The sequence below is a fragment of the Elephas maximus genome, chromosome 24 (genome assembly GCF_024166365.1).
Source record: "Elephas maximus indicus isolate mEleMax1 chromosome 24, mEleMax1 primary haplotype, whole genome shotgun sequence".
In the NCBI taxonomy this organism is placed as follows: Eukaryota; Metazoa; Chordata; class Mammalia; order Proboscidea; family Elephantidae; genus Elephas; species Elephas maximus.
The window spans coordinates 45,019,049-45,037,309 of record NC_064842.1 but is presented as its reverse complement, the minus strand read 5'-3'; the positions used below and the strand labels follow the sequence as shown (position 1 = coordinate 45,037,309).

The 18,261-nt window shown below is 45.3% G+C and overlaps 1 protein-coding gene across 1 annotated transcript in view; it reads right to left on the bottom strand.

Annotated features, from left to right (window-relative positions):
* Window positions 1–7,226: 7,226 nt before the first annotated feature.
* Window positions 7,227–18,261, bottom strand: part of LOC126066847 (voltage-dependent R-type calcium channel subunit alpha-1E) — a 360,842-nt gene continuing 349,807 nt past the window's right edge. Inside the window, exons 43-47 of the mRNA XM_049868254.1 lie at window positions 17,306–17,417; window positions 13,776–13,904; window positions 12,501–12,681; window positions 11,276–11,466; window positions 7,227–8,349 (exon numbers count right to left, since the gene is read on the bottom strand). Of these exons, the coding sequence (XP_049724211.1) occupies window positions 7,807–8,349; window positions 11,276–11,466; window positions 12,501–12,681; window positions 13,776–13,904; window positions 17,306–17,417 (1,156 nt within the window). The 3' untranslated portion in view covers window positions 7,227–7,806. The remainder of the gene's footprint in view (window positions 8,350–11,275; window positions 11,467–12,500; window positions 12,682–13,775; window positions 13,905–17,305; window positions 17,418–18,261) is intronic.

Sequence of the window (18,261 nt, the reverse complement as noted above, 5' to 3'; positions counted from 1 at the left end):
CCCCTCCTGCAGCTTTCACACCTCTTGGAAGGTCAATGTAATCTCTCCACTATTGTCACTGCTGAAGTCATAAAGATTTGTCTTCCAACTGCTTGAAAGCAAGAACCTCCTTTTTCTCCATCTCCCAGGTCTGGTAAATTACTCAGGGATCTATTAGGCCTCTTAGACCTTCAAATCCTTCGGAGTTTAACAGAAAGAACCTCTCTGAATCCAGTACAATGATCTAAGTCCAAAAGAGGGTCCAAGATCACGTATCTCTAAGCCCGTCCTCTTCCTGCGTTTAGCGGCTATTTTCCCACCTCAGCATTGTATTTGTTCTATAGCTTGTCTTCCTACCCTTTACCCAGGTTGTCCCTGCTATCAAATGCCAAGTACACTTGGTGCATTAGATTTTTCGCCTCCATTTGTTTTTCCGGGTGAGTTCCCAATCTTGGACTCAGAGTTGAATGGAGTTGGACTGCTCTCTAATGTCACCAAGAGCCAGGTTCCTCTGCAATTACAGCACTTAGGTTGGCTTTGTATAAATTTTTGGCTTGTGCACAAAACACTAGGATATAAAAACACTGACTGGAGTTCAGCCTGCAGGCTAAGTGTATATCCCAATTGGTAGCCGTTAAAATTCAATACCTATGTTTTTACTAAATCTGTTGGGATCTGTTTGATGTTATAGAATTCCATATCAAATGTAACTAAGACCAGAGCTACTGTATACTTCAGTTGGCAGTTAGATTACAGTGTTTAGCCCTCATTTCATATCACCTTTATTTAAAAAGAATTGTTAATGGCACTTTGAAATTTTGAAGTGTGTTTTTTCTGCTCATCCTTGTTTCTAATTGGATCATTTGAAATACCTACAAAGATTTCTAATAGGAAGGAAACTTGCTTTGAGTGGTGGTTCTTGAGTGGTGGGGCCGTTGCTAGAAGAAATTAGAATACTAGAAAGAAAACAATTGAGTCACCAAATAAGGTCAAATTCAGAGTTGGCAATTTTGATTTAATCTCATTTTCAGTTTTAGGGCCATCCTCTGAGGGGACAGAGGAGGAAGTGGCATTGCCTGGGGCAAATTCTAAGATCTGGCTCCAAAATACATCCATTCTTACCTCTGATAGGCTTACAGTACAAAGAAAGAGAGGGGAAAGAGTCATTCTGATTTCCAGTGCTGGCTAGAGAAGATGTCTGGGTGAGGATCCTAAGTGTTAGACTGTGGTTATTGGATCTATGACTGGCTTAAGCGTCAATAAAGAGAAGAGGGATACTGGGAAGCACTGAGCATGAAAACCGAACTTCCTTCCTGGATTAAAAAAAAGCTAGATTTTTTTTTTTTGTTGTTTAAGTTAGCTAACAAGAAAAGGAAGGAAAATGGGAAGACTAGAACATAAATTTAAGCAGAGCCTAGACTTAGGTTCTATTCAACATAAAATTTCTTTAAAAAAAATTAAATGGTTATAGCAATGCCAGGAATATCTAGGTATTGGTTTGTGGAGACTAAATGCTTTAAATTATGTATTAATTTTCTTATGAACATTTAACACACCCATGAACTAGCCAAGTATTGGTATTTCAATTTTCTTAGCAAGGGAAAGGAAGTAGAGAGATGTGACTACCCTTGCTGAAGGCACAAGTTAGTACGAAAGCCTAGAATTGATTGACTCCCAATATTTTTCTTTTACATCATTATACTACATTTTAATTTTATTAACAACAACAAAAAAACTTCCCATCAAGATTTAAATGTTGTTTTTTATTGGTTAAAGATGTCCCCCAAAATTTCTATAGCCATTCTATTATTTCCTTAGCTTTCACTGAAGTTTTCAGATAATATTAATCTTGATTACATTTTAGGTCCCTAGAGAGAGGAGAGATATGGTGAGAGAGACAAGAGAGAGACGGAGAAAGACAGAAGAAGGAAGACAAAGAGACCAGAAAGAGAAGACAGAGGTGGTACCGTAGCCTCAGATTTTTTACTCAAATATTGTATTATTAAATTTGACTGAAATTAATTCCTAAAGAGAAGCTAATTCAGAATTATTGTAGAGCATAAATCTATCTTTCTTAGCTGTCCTGAAGCAGGTTTGTTAAAAAAAAACACAAAACAAGCCAACCAATCAACCAACCAACCAAACCCAAACAAATAAAAAGAAACATAAATCCACACACCTCTTTCTACCTGATCTACTCAACTCTTTCATATCCTCAAAGATAAAAATTCATACCTCCATAATGTATTTACATAAAAGCATGGCTTATTATAAAATCTTTTTGCATTTAGAAGGTCAAAATATTAACCCCTTTATTTACAACATGGCAGGGGGGATAAACAGGCAAGACTGCAAAAATAGGGCACTAGCCATTCGATGAGGCTGCTGTGAGTCCCATTCATTGCTAAGAGCAGCTTTCCAGGCTCCTTTTAGTCATTAGCCTCTCATACCTGAAAAGCTATTTGCAAAAAAGTATTTAAGGGGTGTTGAGATGAAGGGGAAAATTTCTGTCTGTCTGCTGAGTAGATTCGTACAATCTGTGAAACTGTTCTCTTTGGCTTGGTGTGACCTCTCTGGGATGCATAAGCCTCAGAAGGTCAAAGCAGAATGAAGGAGTCAAGGAAAGGAAAAGATGGTCACCAGAAACCAAAGATAGTTTTTTGTTTTTCCCATTCTTAGTCCTTCGTCCCCAACAAGTGCTACATCTTTGTCCCGTGACTGGGTGAGGTGTAGCAGGTGGCAGACGACATAAACCTCAGCAGTCTGTAACAGCCTTCTCACCGCAGCCAGCACAGAAGGCACTGCTGCTGCTCCCTTTGGGGCAGACCTGGCTATGATGTACTGGGTGGTCCAGAGAGGAGGAAAACCAAACCAAACCAAAGCAGCTGGTACAGACAGCGCTTACTAATCTCAAAAGGTTAGGCCACAACTCCTGAGTTAATTTTGTTTGGCTTTCGTTAAGAGTCTCCATATGGAGATATTTAAAAGATACGTTATCCAGACCTGGACTGGATTCCCTATGGGGATCTTGTCTGGAGCCAAAGCTTCACATCCTGACTGGCCACTTGGAAGGGGCCCACTTCTCGATCTTTCCTGCATCACGAAGTCCTCTCCTGTGCCCCCTGAACAGTGCTCAGTACTATGGATTCCAAGAAGGGAAGGACTGCCAGGTTGGGTGGGAGAGCAAATGAAGAAGCTTCCCCCAAGGCACAGAAGCATCCTGAAAAATTTCTATAGCCATTATATTATTTCTTTAGCTTTCACTATGATTCTCTGCACATGCTAGCTCCAGGTCATTCTCAAAACAGAATAGATATGAAACTGATAAATGAAAACAGCATTGAAAGATTCCTTTAGTCTCCCAAAACCCATGCAAGGTAGGCAACTATCTGTTCCCCTCAGCTGTATGTACATACTATTTTTTCACACAATCGCTCAATATTTATATACAACTATTGAGCTTATGGAGCCCTGGTGGTGCAGTGGTTAAGTGTTTGGCTGCTAAACAAAAGACTGGCAGTTCCACCAGCCACTCCTTGGAAACCCTACGGGGCAGTTCTACTCTGCCCTTTATAGGGCCGCTATGAGTTGGAATTGACTCAACGGCAACGGGTTTGGTTTTTCATTGAGCTGATAAATTAACTCAAGAATTCTTCAACTTGTCCCTGGCTTCAACCACTAAGAAAATGCTCTCTCCAAAAATGAAACATCCAGAACAGGTTTCAGAAATAGAGAGCAATGAAAAATTGAGAGTTTTCTTTAAAAAAATCAAAATTCTTTAAAATTTTTGTCCCATTGTGGCAGAAGAAACCTAGTTTCCCTGCATAAGCTTTTATCTAGTATGTAGACATTATACACACACACACACACACACACACACCAAAAGCCCCTGCACTTTACACCCTTTTTCATTTAATCTCATGAATATCACCTAGTGAGTTCCAAAGGGTATCATTAGAATACGAACATAGACCAATATCAGACAGCACCACAGAGGCAGTCAGGTAAGCAAATAAGCTTGGTCCTGTGGATTTAACCATCTCAGGAGCTGGGTCAACGCTGACGTGCAGCAAAACAAGGGCCAGGGATGGGGAACAGAGGGAAGAGGAGACTCAGTCTGAGCATATGGGGTGGACATGTGTGGGGAAGGGAGACGCTGGCTGAGTAGTAGAATACGGGATTTTCTTTGTGACCCTTTAGTCAGGTGAGGGCTAGACCCAGAACATTTGAAGTTAAGCTGCAGGGAAATGTTCTCAGTAATCTCAGTACCCTATGGGGATACTGAGTGGGGAGTAGAAAGTGAAGCCCAGAATGGAAATAGATTTGGCTCATAAGGAGCCTGGCAGCACGAGAGGACACCATCCTTCGTGGTGCAGGTAATTCTAGACTGACCCTGGCTTACAGGGCACCTGGGCCTAAAGCCTAAAGCTCTGCCCCTGGAGGCCTGCTGGCACTCTGCCCTCCTGGAGAGAGAGAGAGAGAGAGAGAGGTGCATTTCCCACCAGAAGTCTGTCTGGAGCCATAATTAACAACATCTAAAGATAAACCTAGTTAGAACAGCTCCCTGCCTTGATTTCTCTTCTTTTCCTCCTTTCTTCCTTCCTCTTCTCTTCCTTCCTTCTCTCTCTCTCTTATTTTGAGGAGATGCAAAGACTAATATTAGCAAGAGAAGCTGAACATATGGCTGAAGAATCTTCTAATGGGACTGCAGGTGCCACACGTGATCATCTCAGACACTGGAGGTAGTCCTCTTTTGCTTGGAATTTCTCAGATGCTGACATCGTTTTTAAACCAAAGAGCAGCACAGGTTTTGATATCTAAAAGGGCCTCTTTTCAAGGGAAAGCAGCAGCAGAATTTGATATCTAGGAAGGGATGTCACAATCGGCTACTGAGTGGAAAACTGGGGCTAATGTCTATTCAGGGGCAGTAGAGGAGGATGATAATAGGTTCCGTGACCTAACAGAGAATTTCCTCTTGTTTTCTGGTCTTAATAGAAGGTTAAGTGCAGGCTAAGGGAAAATAAACTAGATTTCTTGGTTAGGGGAAATTGAATTAAAAAAAAAAAAGTCCATAAGTTCACGGGTACTAAAAAAATCAGGCAGTTGGTCAAGGACCACATCTGCCATGTGTCAGACAACTTTATTCAGAAATCAAATGCCTTTTTTTTTTTTTTTTCTTCCTGTGAGTTCAAGGAGTTCAGGTGTGCAGGAAGCCTTCCTGGCACAATAAGTTTAGCGTTCATAATATTGTTTGCAGGCAAATTCCATTTCTAGTAATTGCTCTGCCAGCGTAAGGCATCACTTCAATTGGCTGAGAACATCATGCAATAGACTCACGGGCTCAGAACGGCTGTTTTGTGGTAAGCCTGTCCCTGGGGAAAGCCACATTTCCTAGGTGGAAGAAAGCCATTTTGTGCACACACAGCAGCCCATAGCAGCACTTTGGCATGAAATGACACTGAGCAGAAGAAACCTTAGAAACACTACCAGGCCCTGCATCAGAGTCTTAGGGAACAATTGTGCCTGTCAGGATCAGGGTGTTAGACAGTCATGTTCATGTTCCCAGCTACCCCCGAGCACATACGAGCTGAGTAGGAGAGGGAAATATAAATGGAAGAGGGGCTGTGAATGGGAGGCCTTGGTCTCTGCCGCTGTGCCCTGGGAATACTTTGGTGTAGGCCTGACCGTGGCTCATGAAGCTCCATCAACATCTAGGAGAGAAGGGGAGCCATGACAAATGATCCCATGGTCACATGGTTGGATTTGGCTTTCAGAGCTGATGCTGCTATGCCTTATTTCTATTTCAACTAAAACAACAATGAAAAAGAAACAACTCCTTAAAAAAAAGAGGCTTCTTTTAAGAAAATCACAGCCATAAACTGCTCCTACCCAAGAGGCGGAGTCTGTCTGAGCTGGAGGAGGTGCCCCAGCATTTATTCACTGAGATCCCTGGCCAGGGTTCCTCAGACTCTCCCCATGGAGGAGCCTGGGAGGTGGACTCCAGCAGGCCCTGGCTGGGGAAGGAGGACACGCCTGCACCCTTCTCCAGGGATCCTTCCACTTACTGTGATGGTCCTGGGGGCTGGGGAGGGACTAAAGGAGATGTGTATTTCCAAGGGCTGCCCCAGATAAGAGCAGCGATTTGTTTAACCAAATGGATAGTCTATACTGAAGGAGAGCTGCTTAGCTCAGAAAGGGCTCTCTTTCCCAACACTTCTAAGTTGTGGGGGTTAGGAATGATCTCAGTGGCCTGAGACTGTCTTCTGCCCACCTTTGACTTGCTGCGGGGGGTGTGGGGGTTTGAATTCCATCCTGGCCCAGGGAAATATTCAGGGCCACTGGGGCCCATCGTGTCACATTATGTGATAAGGCCCTGTCAGAGCCTGTTTGCTGGAATGAGGAGCCCAGGTCTAAGCTGAGGTATATTTACTAATCGCCATAAAGACACCCTAACAAATGGACTCTGAACCACAAGCCAGAAGAAGAAGCTGCCAGGCTATACGGTCCCTTCTCACAGGAGGTCCTCAGTAAACTCAGACTCTCTCATTGAAGACTCTCTGTTTCAATCCATCTGCCTTTCCCATCTTTATAAACGTCCCAACAGGCAATGTGTGGCCCACCTTGGATTTGTGTATTCTGCCCTCTCAGCACAGTGGCAGGGAAGGCTGAGTCTCCAGCACTTGGCCTCACTGGGGTTGGCACAGGATTAGCCTTGCTGCTTGGCAGAGAGGCCCTTGGCCTCCTGGACCAGAGTCTGGGCTAACATTCGGCCAGTATACACTGCTATGGTGCAGCTTGGTCACACATATTGACTCACTTCTATTCTATTTGACAGACTCTTCCTTGAGTCTTTTAAGTGCCCCTCTGCCACCCTAGGGTTTTCCCATGACCAGCATCTAAAGGATTAATGCCTGGCTTACACAGGACTCCAGCACTCTAGCCAAAATCCACTCCTGCCATTGGGTTGTTAAATGCTTTTAATATCACCCTTGCCAGAGCCTCAGGCACCTCATGGACCCTGGGTGACCTCCTTAGCCTATCCTAGCCGACACTCACAACACCTACTGTGTGGGTGATAGGTCTCAGACATGGAGGTCTGTCCCCAACAGCACCACCTGCTCCCCACTTCTTTGACCCTCTCTGTCCTCCGCGGCATGAGCTCTGGGCTATGGCTTTTCTCACCCAGACCAGCCCTTGCTGCTGTTGTCACAGCACCCTGGCCCCTTCCACTTCAGCTCTTTCCTCCCTCCCTGCCTCCTACCCTGCCATCCAATGCTCCTGAGCGTTGCCTGTGCTTCTCTGGGGGAAGCAAGCCACAGGAAAATGCATGAGACGCTGCTGCAGTCACCCTGGTGGCAGTAGTGCTGGCTGAGGAGCAAAAGTTGGTGAGGGAGAAGATTGGTCCCCTCTGGTCTCCGCTCCTCCCCAGTTATGAGCCAGGAAGTTGTCCAGGCTACTCAGGGCAATAAGCATAGACACGGGCTGCTAGATCCCTCCACAGCTTCTAGAAAAGTGGGAAGGGACAAATGGAAGCAAAGCCATCCTCGTGCCCCCTCTCCATGAGAAGAGCCCTCCATGTTCCTGTATTTTCTTTCCCTAGCAAAGAGGCAGAACTATGGCAGTGCCCATCTTGCAGAGGGAAATAAAGCAATTTGGTGGGTTTGACTGGTTTTCCTTTTGTCCTTCACTTCCTCTTCTCTGATAATGCATGGTGTCCTTCCATCTTCCTCCTCCCTCTTCCTCCCCCCCGGGGCTGTACTGGCTTCCCAATTCGGTCTTGGTTTTCTCCCTGTGAGAGAAGAGCATGCATCGGAGGGGGGAGCAGCTCTAGCATTTGTCGTCTTCTTCCGTGTCACTCAGGAGGTCACTGACAGCTCCACACATCATGCCTGGCCCGGGCCCCCCATGCCTTCGCCGCCGATAGTGCCCATTGGGCATCTGCCAGCTGTGCCGCAGGGGGGGAGCCGAGCCGATGGTGTTGGAGCGGCCCAGGCTAGTGGCCACAGCGGCTTCGAAGGTAAGCGTCTCCTCCTCGCCACAGTCTGAGGCGTGGGAGTCTTCGTGCAGGGCCAGGTAGGGCTCGGAGATGTAGCGCTGGGGGGAGCACTGTTGGCTCTGCTTCGCGTGCGGGGAGTTGGAAGACTCGGTCAGGCAAGCGTTGTTGCTCTCCAGAGCCTTGGAGGTGAGTGGGGAGCCGCCCTCACTCCCATCAGCGGGTGGAGAGAGGCTCCCAGCGTGTCGCAGCAGGGAGCTGTAGGAAAGGAGGGGCCGAGGCTTTGGAGGGACTGGTGGGAGCTGCCGCCGACTTCGTCTTGGGGTGCTGGTGTCAGAGACAGAGGGGATGGAGCTTTCACTCAGGGAGCCCGTGCCCTGTATAGCAGGAGAGATGTGGCATGTTAGTCTGGGCTTGGCAGGGACCCCATTTAGGACCCTGTTAACGTTCCTGACCCCTTGGAGAGCCCGTGGAGTCTGAATTGTCCAGGAGGAAGAGCTGAGCTAGAGCCCCCTACCAAATTCACATGCACTATCGGGTTTGGGTAAGGGAGGCTGGGGTTCACAGCGGGGATTTGAGGAGACTGAGGAGTCAATGTCCTCTAGACCAGGGCTTCTCTGCCTTTAATGTGCATACGCATCTCCATGCAGATGTGGATTCAGCAGGTCTGGAGTGAGGCCTGAGAGTCTGCATGTGCAACAAGCTCTCAGGAGACAATGATGTCATGGATGTTTGTCCCTGGAACAAACAATTTGAGTAGCAAGGGTCTGGAAGCTCTGTGTTATGTAACAAGTGACACATTGAAAGAAAGACTTTAAAAATGTGAGACAGACTCAAAAAAAGACCTGTACACCAACACTCACTGCAGCACTATTCACAATAGCCAAAAGGTGGAAACAGCCTAAATGCCCATCAACAGATGAATAGATAAATAAAATGTGGTATATACATACAATGGAATACTATTCAGCCAGCAGGAGAACTGAAGTCATGATACATGCTACAGTATGGCTGGAGCTTGAATACATTATGCTGAGCGAAATAAGCCATGCACAAAAGGACAAATATTATATGATGCCACCAGGGCTCCATAGAAAAAGACAAGAAAAGGCAAATGTATAGAGATCAAAGTATATTAGTTATTACTAAGGATGGGAGGGAGGGAGAAAAGGGGAGTTAATGGTGATGGGACTTTGCATTAAGGACTAAGGGTAGGGTTGCACAGGTGATTATTGTAATTGCTGTCAATAAGTTGTACACTTGTAAAACATTGAATTGGCAAAAGTTGTGTGATAGATATATTTACAACAACATCAAAAAAAAAAAAAAAAAAAGTAGCCGCTGAAGCTGCTTATGTACAACCAAACACCTCATGGGATTTGGTTCCTTGCATTGGAGGTTTTGGGTCATGGTTTCACGGGACATACCAGTTAATTGGCCTAATAACGTGTTTAGTGCTTCTGCTCTACCTCCTAGTTCGTTGCGTAGTGCCTGGGGTCTTAAAAGCTTGCAAGCGGCCATCCAAGGCACAACAATTGGTCTCTATTCACCTGGAGCAACAAAGGAAGAAGGAGAGTCAGGAACAGGAGGAGGATATCGAATGAATGGCTAATTGCCTCCACGAACAGCTGCCTCCTTTGCCATGAGACCAGAAGAACTGGATGGTGCCCAGCTACCATTACTGAACATTTTATCAAAGATTCCATAAAGAATACTTATCAAAAGGGGGAAAATATACAGCAGAATTTCAAATTCTCATGGACTCCATACTTTCAGGAGCCATGGAGGCTGGATGAACCACTGAAGCTATTGCCCTGAGATAACCTTTAAACCTTAAACCAAAATTAGTCCCTGAAATCATCTTAAAATCGAGTAATTGTTTAGCCTAACTAGTAAAAAATGTCTTCCTTGGGCATTATGCTTTTTTGAGAACTATCTACATGGGATCGAATTGACAACAGCAACTCAAAAAGATTAGATAGGAACCTTAGGGAGCAGTGAGTTTATGTTAATAAGGGAGGAACAACTCAGAAAGGGAGGGTGAGAATGGTTGCACAATTCGAAGAATGTAATCAGTGTCACTAAATCATACATGTAGAAACTGTTGCACTGGTATATTCTCAACAATAACAAAATAAATAAAATTTAGAAAAAAAATATGAGAAACAACACCGCAAACAAGGTGAACAAATGCTCTGGGGTTGTTCTGTATGGGAAACCTTCTTGGAAGTGGATCTAAGGGAATCGCAAATTCCTTCTCTTACCTTCACTTCTTGCTTCCATGTCTTCATGGAAGTTAACTCATGGAGGTTAACTTGGCTCTACATCCCACATACTCATCTGTTGGCTCAGTCCTTACCTGACCTCTTCACCTATCCCCAAAGGTATCTGCGCCCAGGTGTTGGTAGATGGACCTCCAGGACAGAGTTTCTCAAGGTGTGTGTGGCCTATGAACCACCTGTTTCAGAATCTCCTGGGGAAATGCAGATTTCTGGGTCTCACTTCCAAGTTACTGGAACAGAATTCTTGAGGTCCCAGGAATGTGCAGTTATAACATGCTCCATGGGTGCTCCTGGTCTGCACCAAAATGGGAAACCACTGCTCCAGAAGGTAAGCTTTTCAGCTGCCTGTTTCTAGAAGTCGGCTGCAGTAGCAGCCTCGCTCTTCCCCAGTGATCATTTTTGCTGAGTGGGTCTCATAGCGCCTTGAATAGAGACAGGGCTGGGAGTGAGGAGGACAGCAGGGCCATAGGGTTTTTTCACAGAGCTCTGGCAATTCTTTCTTAGGTATTGGCTGGTGTTTTTAGCAAAAGGCCAGAAGGAGAGACATGGTTTTCCTCTTGGGGTGGCTGGAAGCTAGGTAAATAAGGGTGAACTGCTCTGACTTAGGAACGCAGATCTGAGAGATGAATCACCATTTTCACAAATACTAAGGATCAAACGACTGATCAAAGAAACCCTTCTGGCTCAAGGATGAGCCTGTCCTCCCAAATCTGGCTGAGATATTAGTTAACTCATGTGTTGTGGCTCTGTACTTATGGCTTATGAAGACTTGGGATGGGATGACCTCTAAACACCATTGTCTTTCTTTTGGGGAAAACTGGTTTTCTGTGAATTCATTTAATTTCTGAGCACACAAGCATTAAGTAGCTAATCTCCAGGCATAGTGACTGTAGGTTCCTGGGAAACTGACGTCTTTATGGGTGTTTCAGTGTGGCTGCCCAATGCCCGCATTCCACACTTAAAGTCACAGACACCCTTCCCTGTCTTCCTGCGGAAGCCTCAGCTTGCTCTCTGTGCTCACCTGTCTGTTGGGGGTCTGTGACCTGCCTTCACTGGGTGACCTGGATTGACGGCGCTCTGGGGACTCCCAGTCAGCCTGGGTCCCTCGCTCCTCTGAGTTGCAGCGAGAGACATCAGGAGAGAGAAGATGCTTTCGCTCTTTTGATCGCCCCCGCTCTCTGCCCCCCGAGCGGTGGGTGTCGGACTTGTGGCCTGTAAGAGACAACAATAGCAACTGGTTTAACTCAGCCTACGCTGTCCACTGAAGATGAAGAGAAGTCTCCCCAGGTGTCTCATCTCTCCCTGGGATTGGGCCCCTAAGGAACGCTGACTTCCCCAGGCATGTCAACAGGTGATTTGAAAGGGAGGCAGGAGAGAAAGGCTAGAAAACCCTTTAGTGATTAAGTTAAGTTTCCAAGTGTCCACCAGAAAGACATGTACATCAAAGTATGCTATCTGTTCTCTTCTGCTTCCTTTTACCCTAGACATGATAATGAATACTCTTTGTCAATAACATGGCCCAGGAACCCTCTAGGTCCTAAACAGAGATGTGGAGCTTTTTGGGGAGAAGATGGTACCAGCAGAAGGGAATTAAGAAGTATGTTTGAACTAAGTAATGACACACCTAACAAAGCCAGGGTGAGAATACTGAGCTTGAAGTCAAAGGCTCTTGATTCTGGGGCCAATTCTGCCACTTACTGATCCTACGATATGGTGCAAGTCACTACTTTTTCATTTTTGATTCCTCAACCTAGTAACTGCTTTCTAGCAGCACAACTCCTTTTCCTTTAAAATAAATAAATAAGAGTTTAAGTGAGAAACACATAAACACAATTTTAGGTAGCAGTCTTGGTAGAAGTGGAGTTGGTGGCCACAGCCCAGCCTGCCTGACTTCTGCCTCCACTAGGAGCTCTTCGATATATTCTCAAGGAATCTCAAAAGCTTTGCAAAAGGTCATTTGGAAACTTCAATTCTAATGATTTCTATAGTCCTATTCGGTTTTTTTGGGTATTCCTGAAGAAAGGAATTTCATCAGCCTTTTGATGAATACAGTGAACCTTGGTCTGTTTCAGGGTATAAATGAGATATAGGAACCCCCTTTGGTAAGGGACATTCTTCTTTCTTGACTTTCCTCAACCCTTATCTTGATCTGACTTTTGTTTCCCATGATTTGCAGTCCATGCTCAATCAGCCATCAGGGCAGGAGCCTGGTGCCTGACAAAAGAGGCAAACGTGGAAGACCTCACCTGAGTCAGAGTTCAGGCGATGTGCTGACAGGCGCAGGGAGGAGTGGTAGCTCCGGCGACGTGACTTGTAGGTGTTTTCACTGCTTCGCTCCATGGAGAACTCCTCCAACCATGAGGAATTTGAACGCTTATCCCGAATAGTAGAAAAAGAACGTCTCATGGAGCTAGGGTCTGTCAACACCTGAAAATATCAGCCCCCAGAAGAACACAAAGGTCTGGATTAATTACTGAAGAGATCCGATGGTAAGAAAGAAGTGGGATTGAGACTGTTGGAGATCGAAAACTGTAACCTTGTGGTGGCATTCCCTTGAATCCTTCTTGCTCAAACCTTAGCTGAGAAGGCTGTTTTAGAAGGTTTGTTATGTTAACACAGTCATTGGAACTGATCCAGGGTCTTCTCTTGCTCAGGAAAGCAAGCAACTGAGTGTACTAGGGCAAAGCCAAGCAGAATGCAGGCAGGTACTCTGCAAACTTCCCACAGAGCCATCTACCAGGGGGGCTCAGCCAGGACCTGCAGCAAACACGGTGCCACTTGTGAAATATGGGAAGGTAACTGTCACAAAGTCTACACCAATTGGCAAAAAGTCTGTACCATGAAAAAAGCATGGCTTTGCCTTTTTTCCCTCACCCTTGCCACAGAAGGCCCTGCCCTAGTGCACGAGGGGAGAGCGTGCAATTCAACAGCTACTGAGACTGTGGTGCTCTCCCCACCATCAGCCCTACCCAGTCCTACCTTAAACGCTGGCATTTTGATTTGCCATAGGTGTCAAAACAGATCCACAAAAACTTCTTGTCTCTGTCAAAACTTGATGTAAGACAGACGGACAGAAAAAATAAAGCCAGGTAAACAGACAAAGAAATGAGGCGTGGCCTGCACTGGTTAGGACGAGACAGTCCTGACACAGAGCTACGTGTGTAAGTAACTGCATGTGTGCTGGGGCAGCCAGGAAAGGGGAACAGGAAGGAAAAATGCACAGAAGAAATCCTGGAAATTATCTCTTGCATGGCTGGTTGAGTTTTGAGAGTGCTTGGCCCATCCACAGGGAGTGATGCCATCTTGGTGGCTGGGCTGTGTGGTTAGGGGTTCCCTGAAAACACACTGAGGAAGAGTAGCAGGGCTCTATTAAAGATGGCCTATGAGCCAAGCCTTGCTGATACGGAAGGGGCAGGGGAAGTTGAAAGCTCCCCTGAAAAGATTAGATATTATTTCATAACCCACCAATTCAATACAGCCTGGGATGCCACTGCATATGGTGGGTGGTGGTTGCTTTTTACCTGGGGATCCACAGTCAGGCGTGGCATAGAGGCTGCCCTCCCAGATCCTGCATGCTCCTGGGTGTCCGAAGGAAGGTAGATGCCATGGTTAGAGGAATGCACGCTTTTTAATTCACTAACCTCTGGCTCCTGGAAATAAACACACAGCCACGCTTGTGGGACTTGGTTCCATCTCATTGTTTCTCCCCTCCAGGGGATATTCTGCTTGCTCCATACCAAGAATGGTCTTCAGAGAGACCTATATCTTTAAGGTCTCAGCTGTGTGCGTGTGTGTGTCTATGTGTGCAGATATGTGGTATACCAGATGTTTCAAACAGCTCAGAAATATATTCCAAATTCAATTAAGGTTTCTTTTTTTTTTAATTTCCTTAACTGGAAGCAAGGATGGCGAGACTGCATCTTATATACTTTGAACATGTTGTCAGGAGGGATCGGTCCCTGGAGAAGGACATCATGCTTGGCAAAGTACAGGGTCAGCAGAAAAGAGGAAGACCCTCAATGAGGTGGACTGACACAGTGGCTGCAACAATGACCTCAAGCATAACAATGATTGTAAGGATGGCACAGGACCGGGCAGTGTTTTGTTCTGTTGTGCACAGGGTCGCTATGAGTCAACAGCACCTAACAACAACAACTGGGATTGAGAGGTCAAGATCACTTTTAGTAGTCCAGTATCACCTCTTTTTTTTTTTCTCACTGAGCAATGCTTCAGATTGTATAGCTTTGTGAGACAAAAATTGTTGGTAATAATACTTTTTAGATATGTGAAGCTTACTTTTGGAGAGGCGGTAGTGTTGGGTTTATTCTTTTAAAAATAAAAAGCCTCTTATCAATTAAATAGAACTCCTTATCTAAGGGATATACCAATTTATGATGTTTGTCAAAGATATGTTCTCATGCCTTAAGACACATGATTTTATTAGGTAAGAATTCTCTCATAATTGAAACCATCCCAAAATGTGGTGGGTGGCCATCTGTCAGGAATGCTCTAGGCTAGTACAGTCCAAGAGAAATATAACGCAAGCCACACATGTAATTTAAAATTTCGTAACAGCCACATTAAAAAAAGAAACAGATGAAACTTTAATAACATATTTTATTTACCCCAATATATATGCAAATATGATGTCAACATATAATCATTATAAAAAATTAGACATTTTACATTCTTTTTTTTTGTACCAAGTCTTTTGACATCAGTCTATGTTTTACACTTATAACACATCTCAATTAGGACAAGCCACCTTTCAAGTGCTCCTTGCCCACATGTGGCTAGTGGCTATCATACTGGACTGTGCTGCTCTGGGGCATCAGGAAGTTGGATCGGGAATCTCTAAGGCCCTGTCCAGTTCTTTTATGTTATTTTCCTGGTTTAAGAATGTTAGTTTGGCCGATGTGCATGCTCTATGCAAATAGCAAGTATCACTGCATAAAGAATGGAGCTGCCTTAGAGGGGTTTACATGGGCCACTAAAGAAAGAAACCTAGGAACATCTTGGTTATCCGGAGACTACAGCAGAAAAAAGCTACCTTATTTTTAGGAAATGATACCCTTAAAACAGGAGCGTCTAAGTAGGGCATTGCCCAAAGAAAGGGCACCTGAGACACCCCTCAGCCTCCAGGACCATCTGGCTGAGTGGTTTCTGGTGTGAATGGGAGGAGCACCTTCCCAGGACGTGTGGTGTGTGCACTTGAGGAAGTTACCGAGTTTGCAGGACATGCTTTATACAGCACACAGGTCCGACTCCGAACAGATGTGGAACAACACTGTAGCCTACGGCGTCAGAGGCGGTGTAAGACACACGCACACACACACACACTCCATATGCACACACACAAGTCACGGCCACGCCTCAGGACATGGAGCAGCAGCCCCATGGGATGGCCAGGAGTACACAGTGGTGAGTGTGCAGCACGGGCTAACACCGAAACTGACTACAGACACCAGTACTGACAATGAGATGAACATGTATCCAGAGTCCTGGCACTACGGCTCAGTTCTGGGGGGCCCCTCAGAAATGATGATACAATAAAGAAAGCTTGAAACTCATATGATCTGTAAATTTTCACCTGAAGCACAATTAAAAAAAAAAAAAGACAGAAAGAAAGCTTCCCTGTGAAAGAAAGGACACATTACTGAGATTATTCCCATCAGACCCATCACCAGGCAGGCAAGCTGAAGGACGCTGGGAGGCACTTTTAAGAAATCAAACTATCTGGACCAATTATTCCTTGGGCTTTGGGGCTAAGTTTCTCAGAGGGAAAGGCAGGGAATAATTCCACCAATTCTTACCCCCCCGCCCCCCGCACCAGGACCACCCTCAGGCAACCACTCACGCCCCGGGGTGTCTGGGCTGGCTGTCTCCCCAGACGCAACCATGCTCAATTCTCTGTCTCAGCAAACACAGGTGACTAAATCGCTCATTTGTTTGAGATACTGAGATGCTTCCCCCACCTCTGAACAGTGCCCGTTCCATCAGACATGCACCCCACAAGCAAGCCACACCCACACTCCACCCAGGACTTCTGTTCAGGATAGCTCTGGGGTATACAGAATTGGGGAAGTGTCAGGAGAGAAACGGAGAAAGAAAAACTGCACGTGTATTAGAATCAAAGAGATGTACAATTGCTTAGTGCAACCTGCCTATATGGACTTTTTCAAAGGTTGGGGTTTTATCTTTTTCCTTCAGGCCAATGAACACTCAGGCTTTACATCAAAGCTCAGGAGGGAACTTGATCTCCAGGCTTCTGAACTAGGAGTAATGGTAAAGTCCATTTACGTTTGGAAATTGTACTTTAGCTTTGTATTAGCAAAACCTAAACTTCAATCTGCCCTCTCTTCTCCAAGCTTCAACTTGACTCAGTAAGTCTCTAGAGAATTTTACCACTTATGCTAATAGGAAATTCATTTTGGGCTCAGGAAAGGGACTCTAAGGACCTGTTGGAATGTTTTTGACCTTGTAGAACTGTGACCCAAAGGCCCAATTTGCCTGAACCCACAAAGAGCAGAGGCAAGAGACTCCTCTGTACCTCCTGGCAGAGGGCTAGTCACTACTGCCTACACTGCTCCTAAGTTCTCGAGAAGACGGCCATCACTGAGGGCTGGCTGGGACATGCCTGTGCTCTCAAGAGCAGTACTGCCTATACTAAGCTGCACAGCTGGTGCCACTCACTCTCTGATGATTCATCTCAAGCTTCCGTATCAAAGGCAAGATTTTATATGTGACTTTTGCTTCTACATTTGATGATCGGGGTATAAACTATGGGGGCTTAGCCTGAAGCAGTGTAAGTTCCTGCAGCAGGTAAGGGGCCTCTGGGATTATAAAACCTGAAGAGTGAGCATCTGTTAGAGAACATGAGAAATTTAACTGTGAAAGGGGTGAAAACAGGACGTTCCCAGGGTAACTGGATGGACTACTGGAAAAGGTTTTTCTGGTGGATCATGACTATGAAATATAATTTGAAAATGAGGGTGGGAGGGATCAGGAAAACAAGGAAGCATTTCCCGGGTCATATAACTCATTCATTCACCAGAGACTGTTGTTCCTGGAACTGTCCATCATCGGTGGGCTCCATATACGCCAACTGGAATATTTCCTGCGGGGAGAGTGGACTCATCGAGGGGTATCCACTCCGGCCACTCCTGAAAAGCGATGTCAAATTCAGAGGAAATATGAGAGAGAAGAGAGAGAGAAACAGTCATGCCATATCTGCTACTACCAATTGCTCCCAGACAAGACCTTCTTCCCAGCAAGGGCAACACCTTTTAGCCTTGGCTGGCCTGTAAGCCTGGTAACTTACAAGTGTCTGAGCCCTAGGACAGAAGATTAAAAAAAAAAATGCATTGGAGAAGAGAGAAACTGTTGTTTCCAACTTGCATTTGGAACCATTCATCATTTGCTGGTGACTAGCATATCTGTGACAAATGACATCATTTGTCACACTCAACCATATGGAAGACCAGTGCTAAGATTGTAAACCTGTTTCTGCTCAGTTTCCCCATTTGGCGGAAAAATGCCATAGTTTAAACAGCGAACAGTTTGTTTAAATATTAAGCAGTCATGGTCTTTTAAAAAATTTTCCCCACTCTCAGTAAGAATATGGTCTTATTGTGCCAACATCCCTGGCCAAACTAAATTCAATTCAACGAACATTTGTTGAAAAACCTATTGAAAAAGACACTGCCTGTGGTTCATGAATTGGGTCGAATGATTTCAGAAACAGGTGATTCTGAGGAGGTGAAAACGGAGAGGAGGACGCTTAGATGGTAATGAAGTAAGAGGACAGGGACAAAGTTGGCCAAGTGTTTAGAGGCCTGAGAATAAAAGAATGGAGAGCTGTCATAGTGTGCTTGCTATTGAACCACTGTTTAGCGCCTCCAGACACTCTTAGCCAATGGGATCCACTGAGTCAGTTAGGTGAAAAGAGGTGGTCAATCTTTCCTGAAAATGTGGCTCCCACTGCCATTCACTGCCACAAGTACAGTA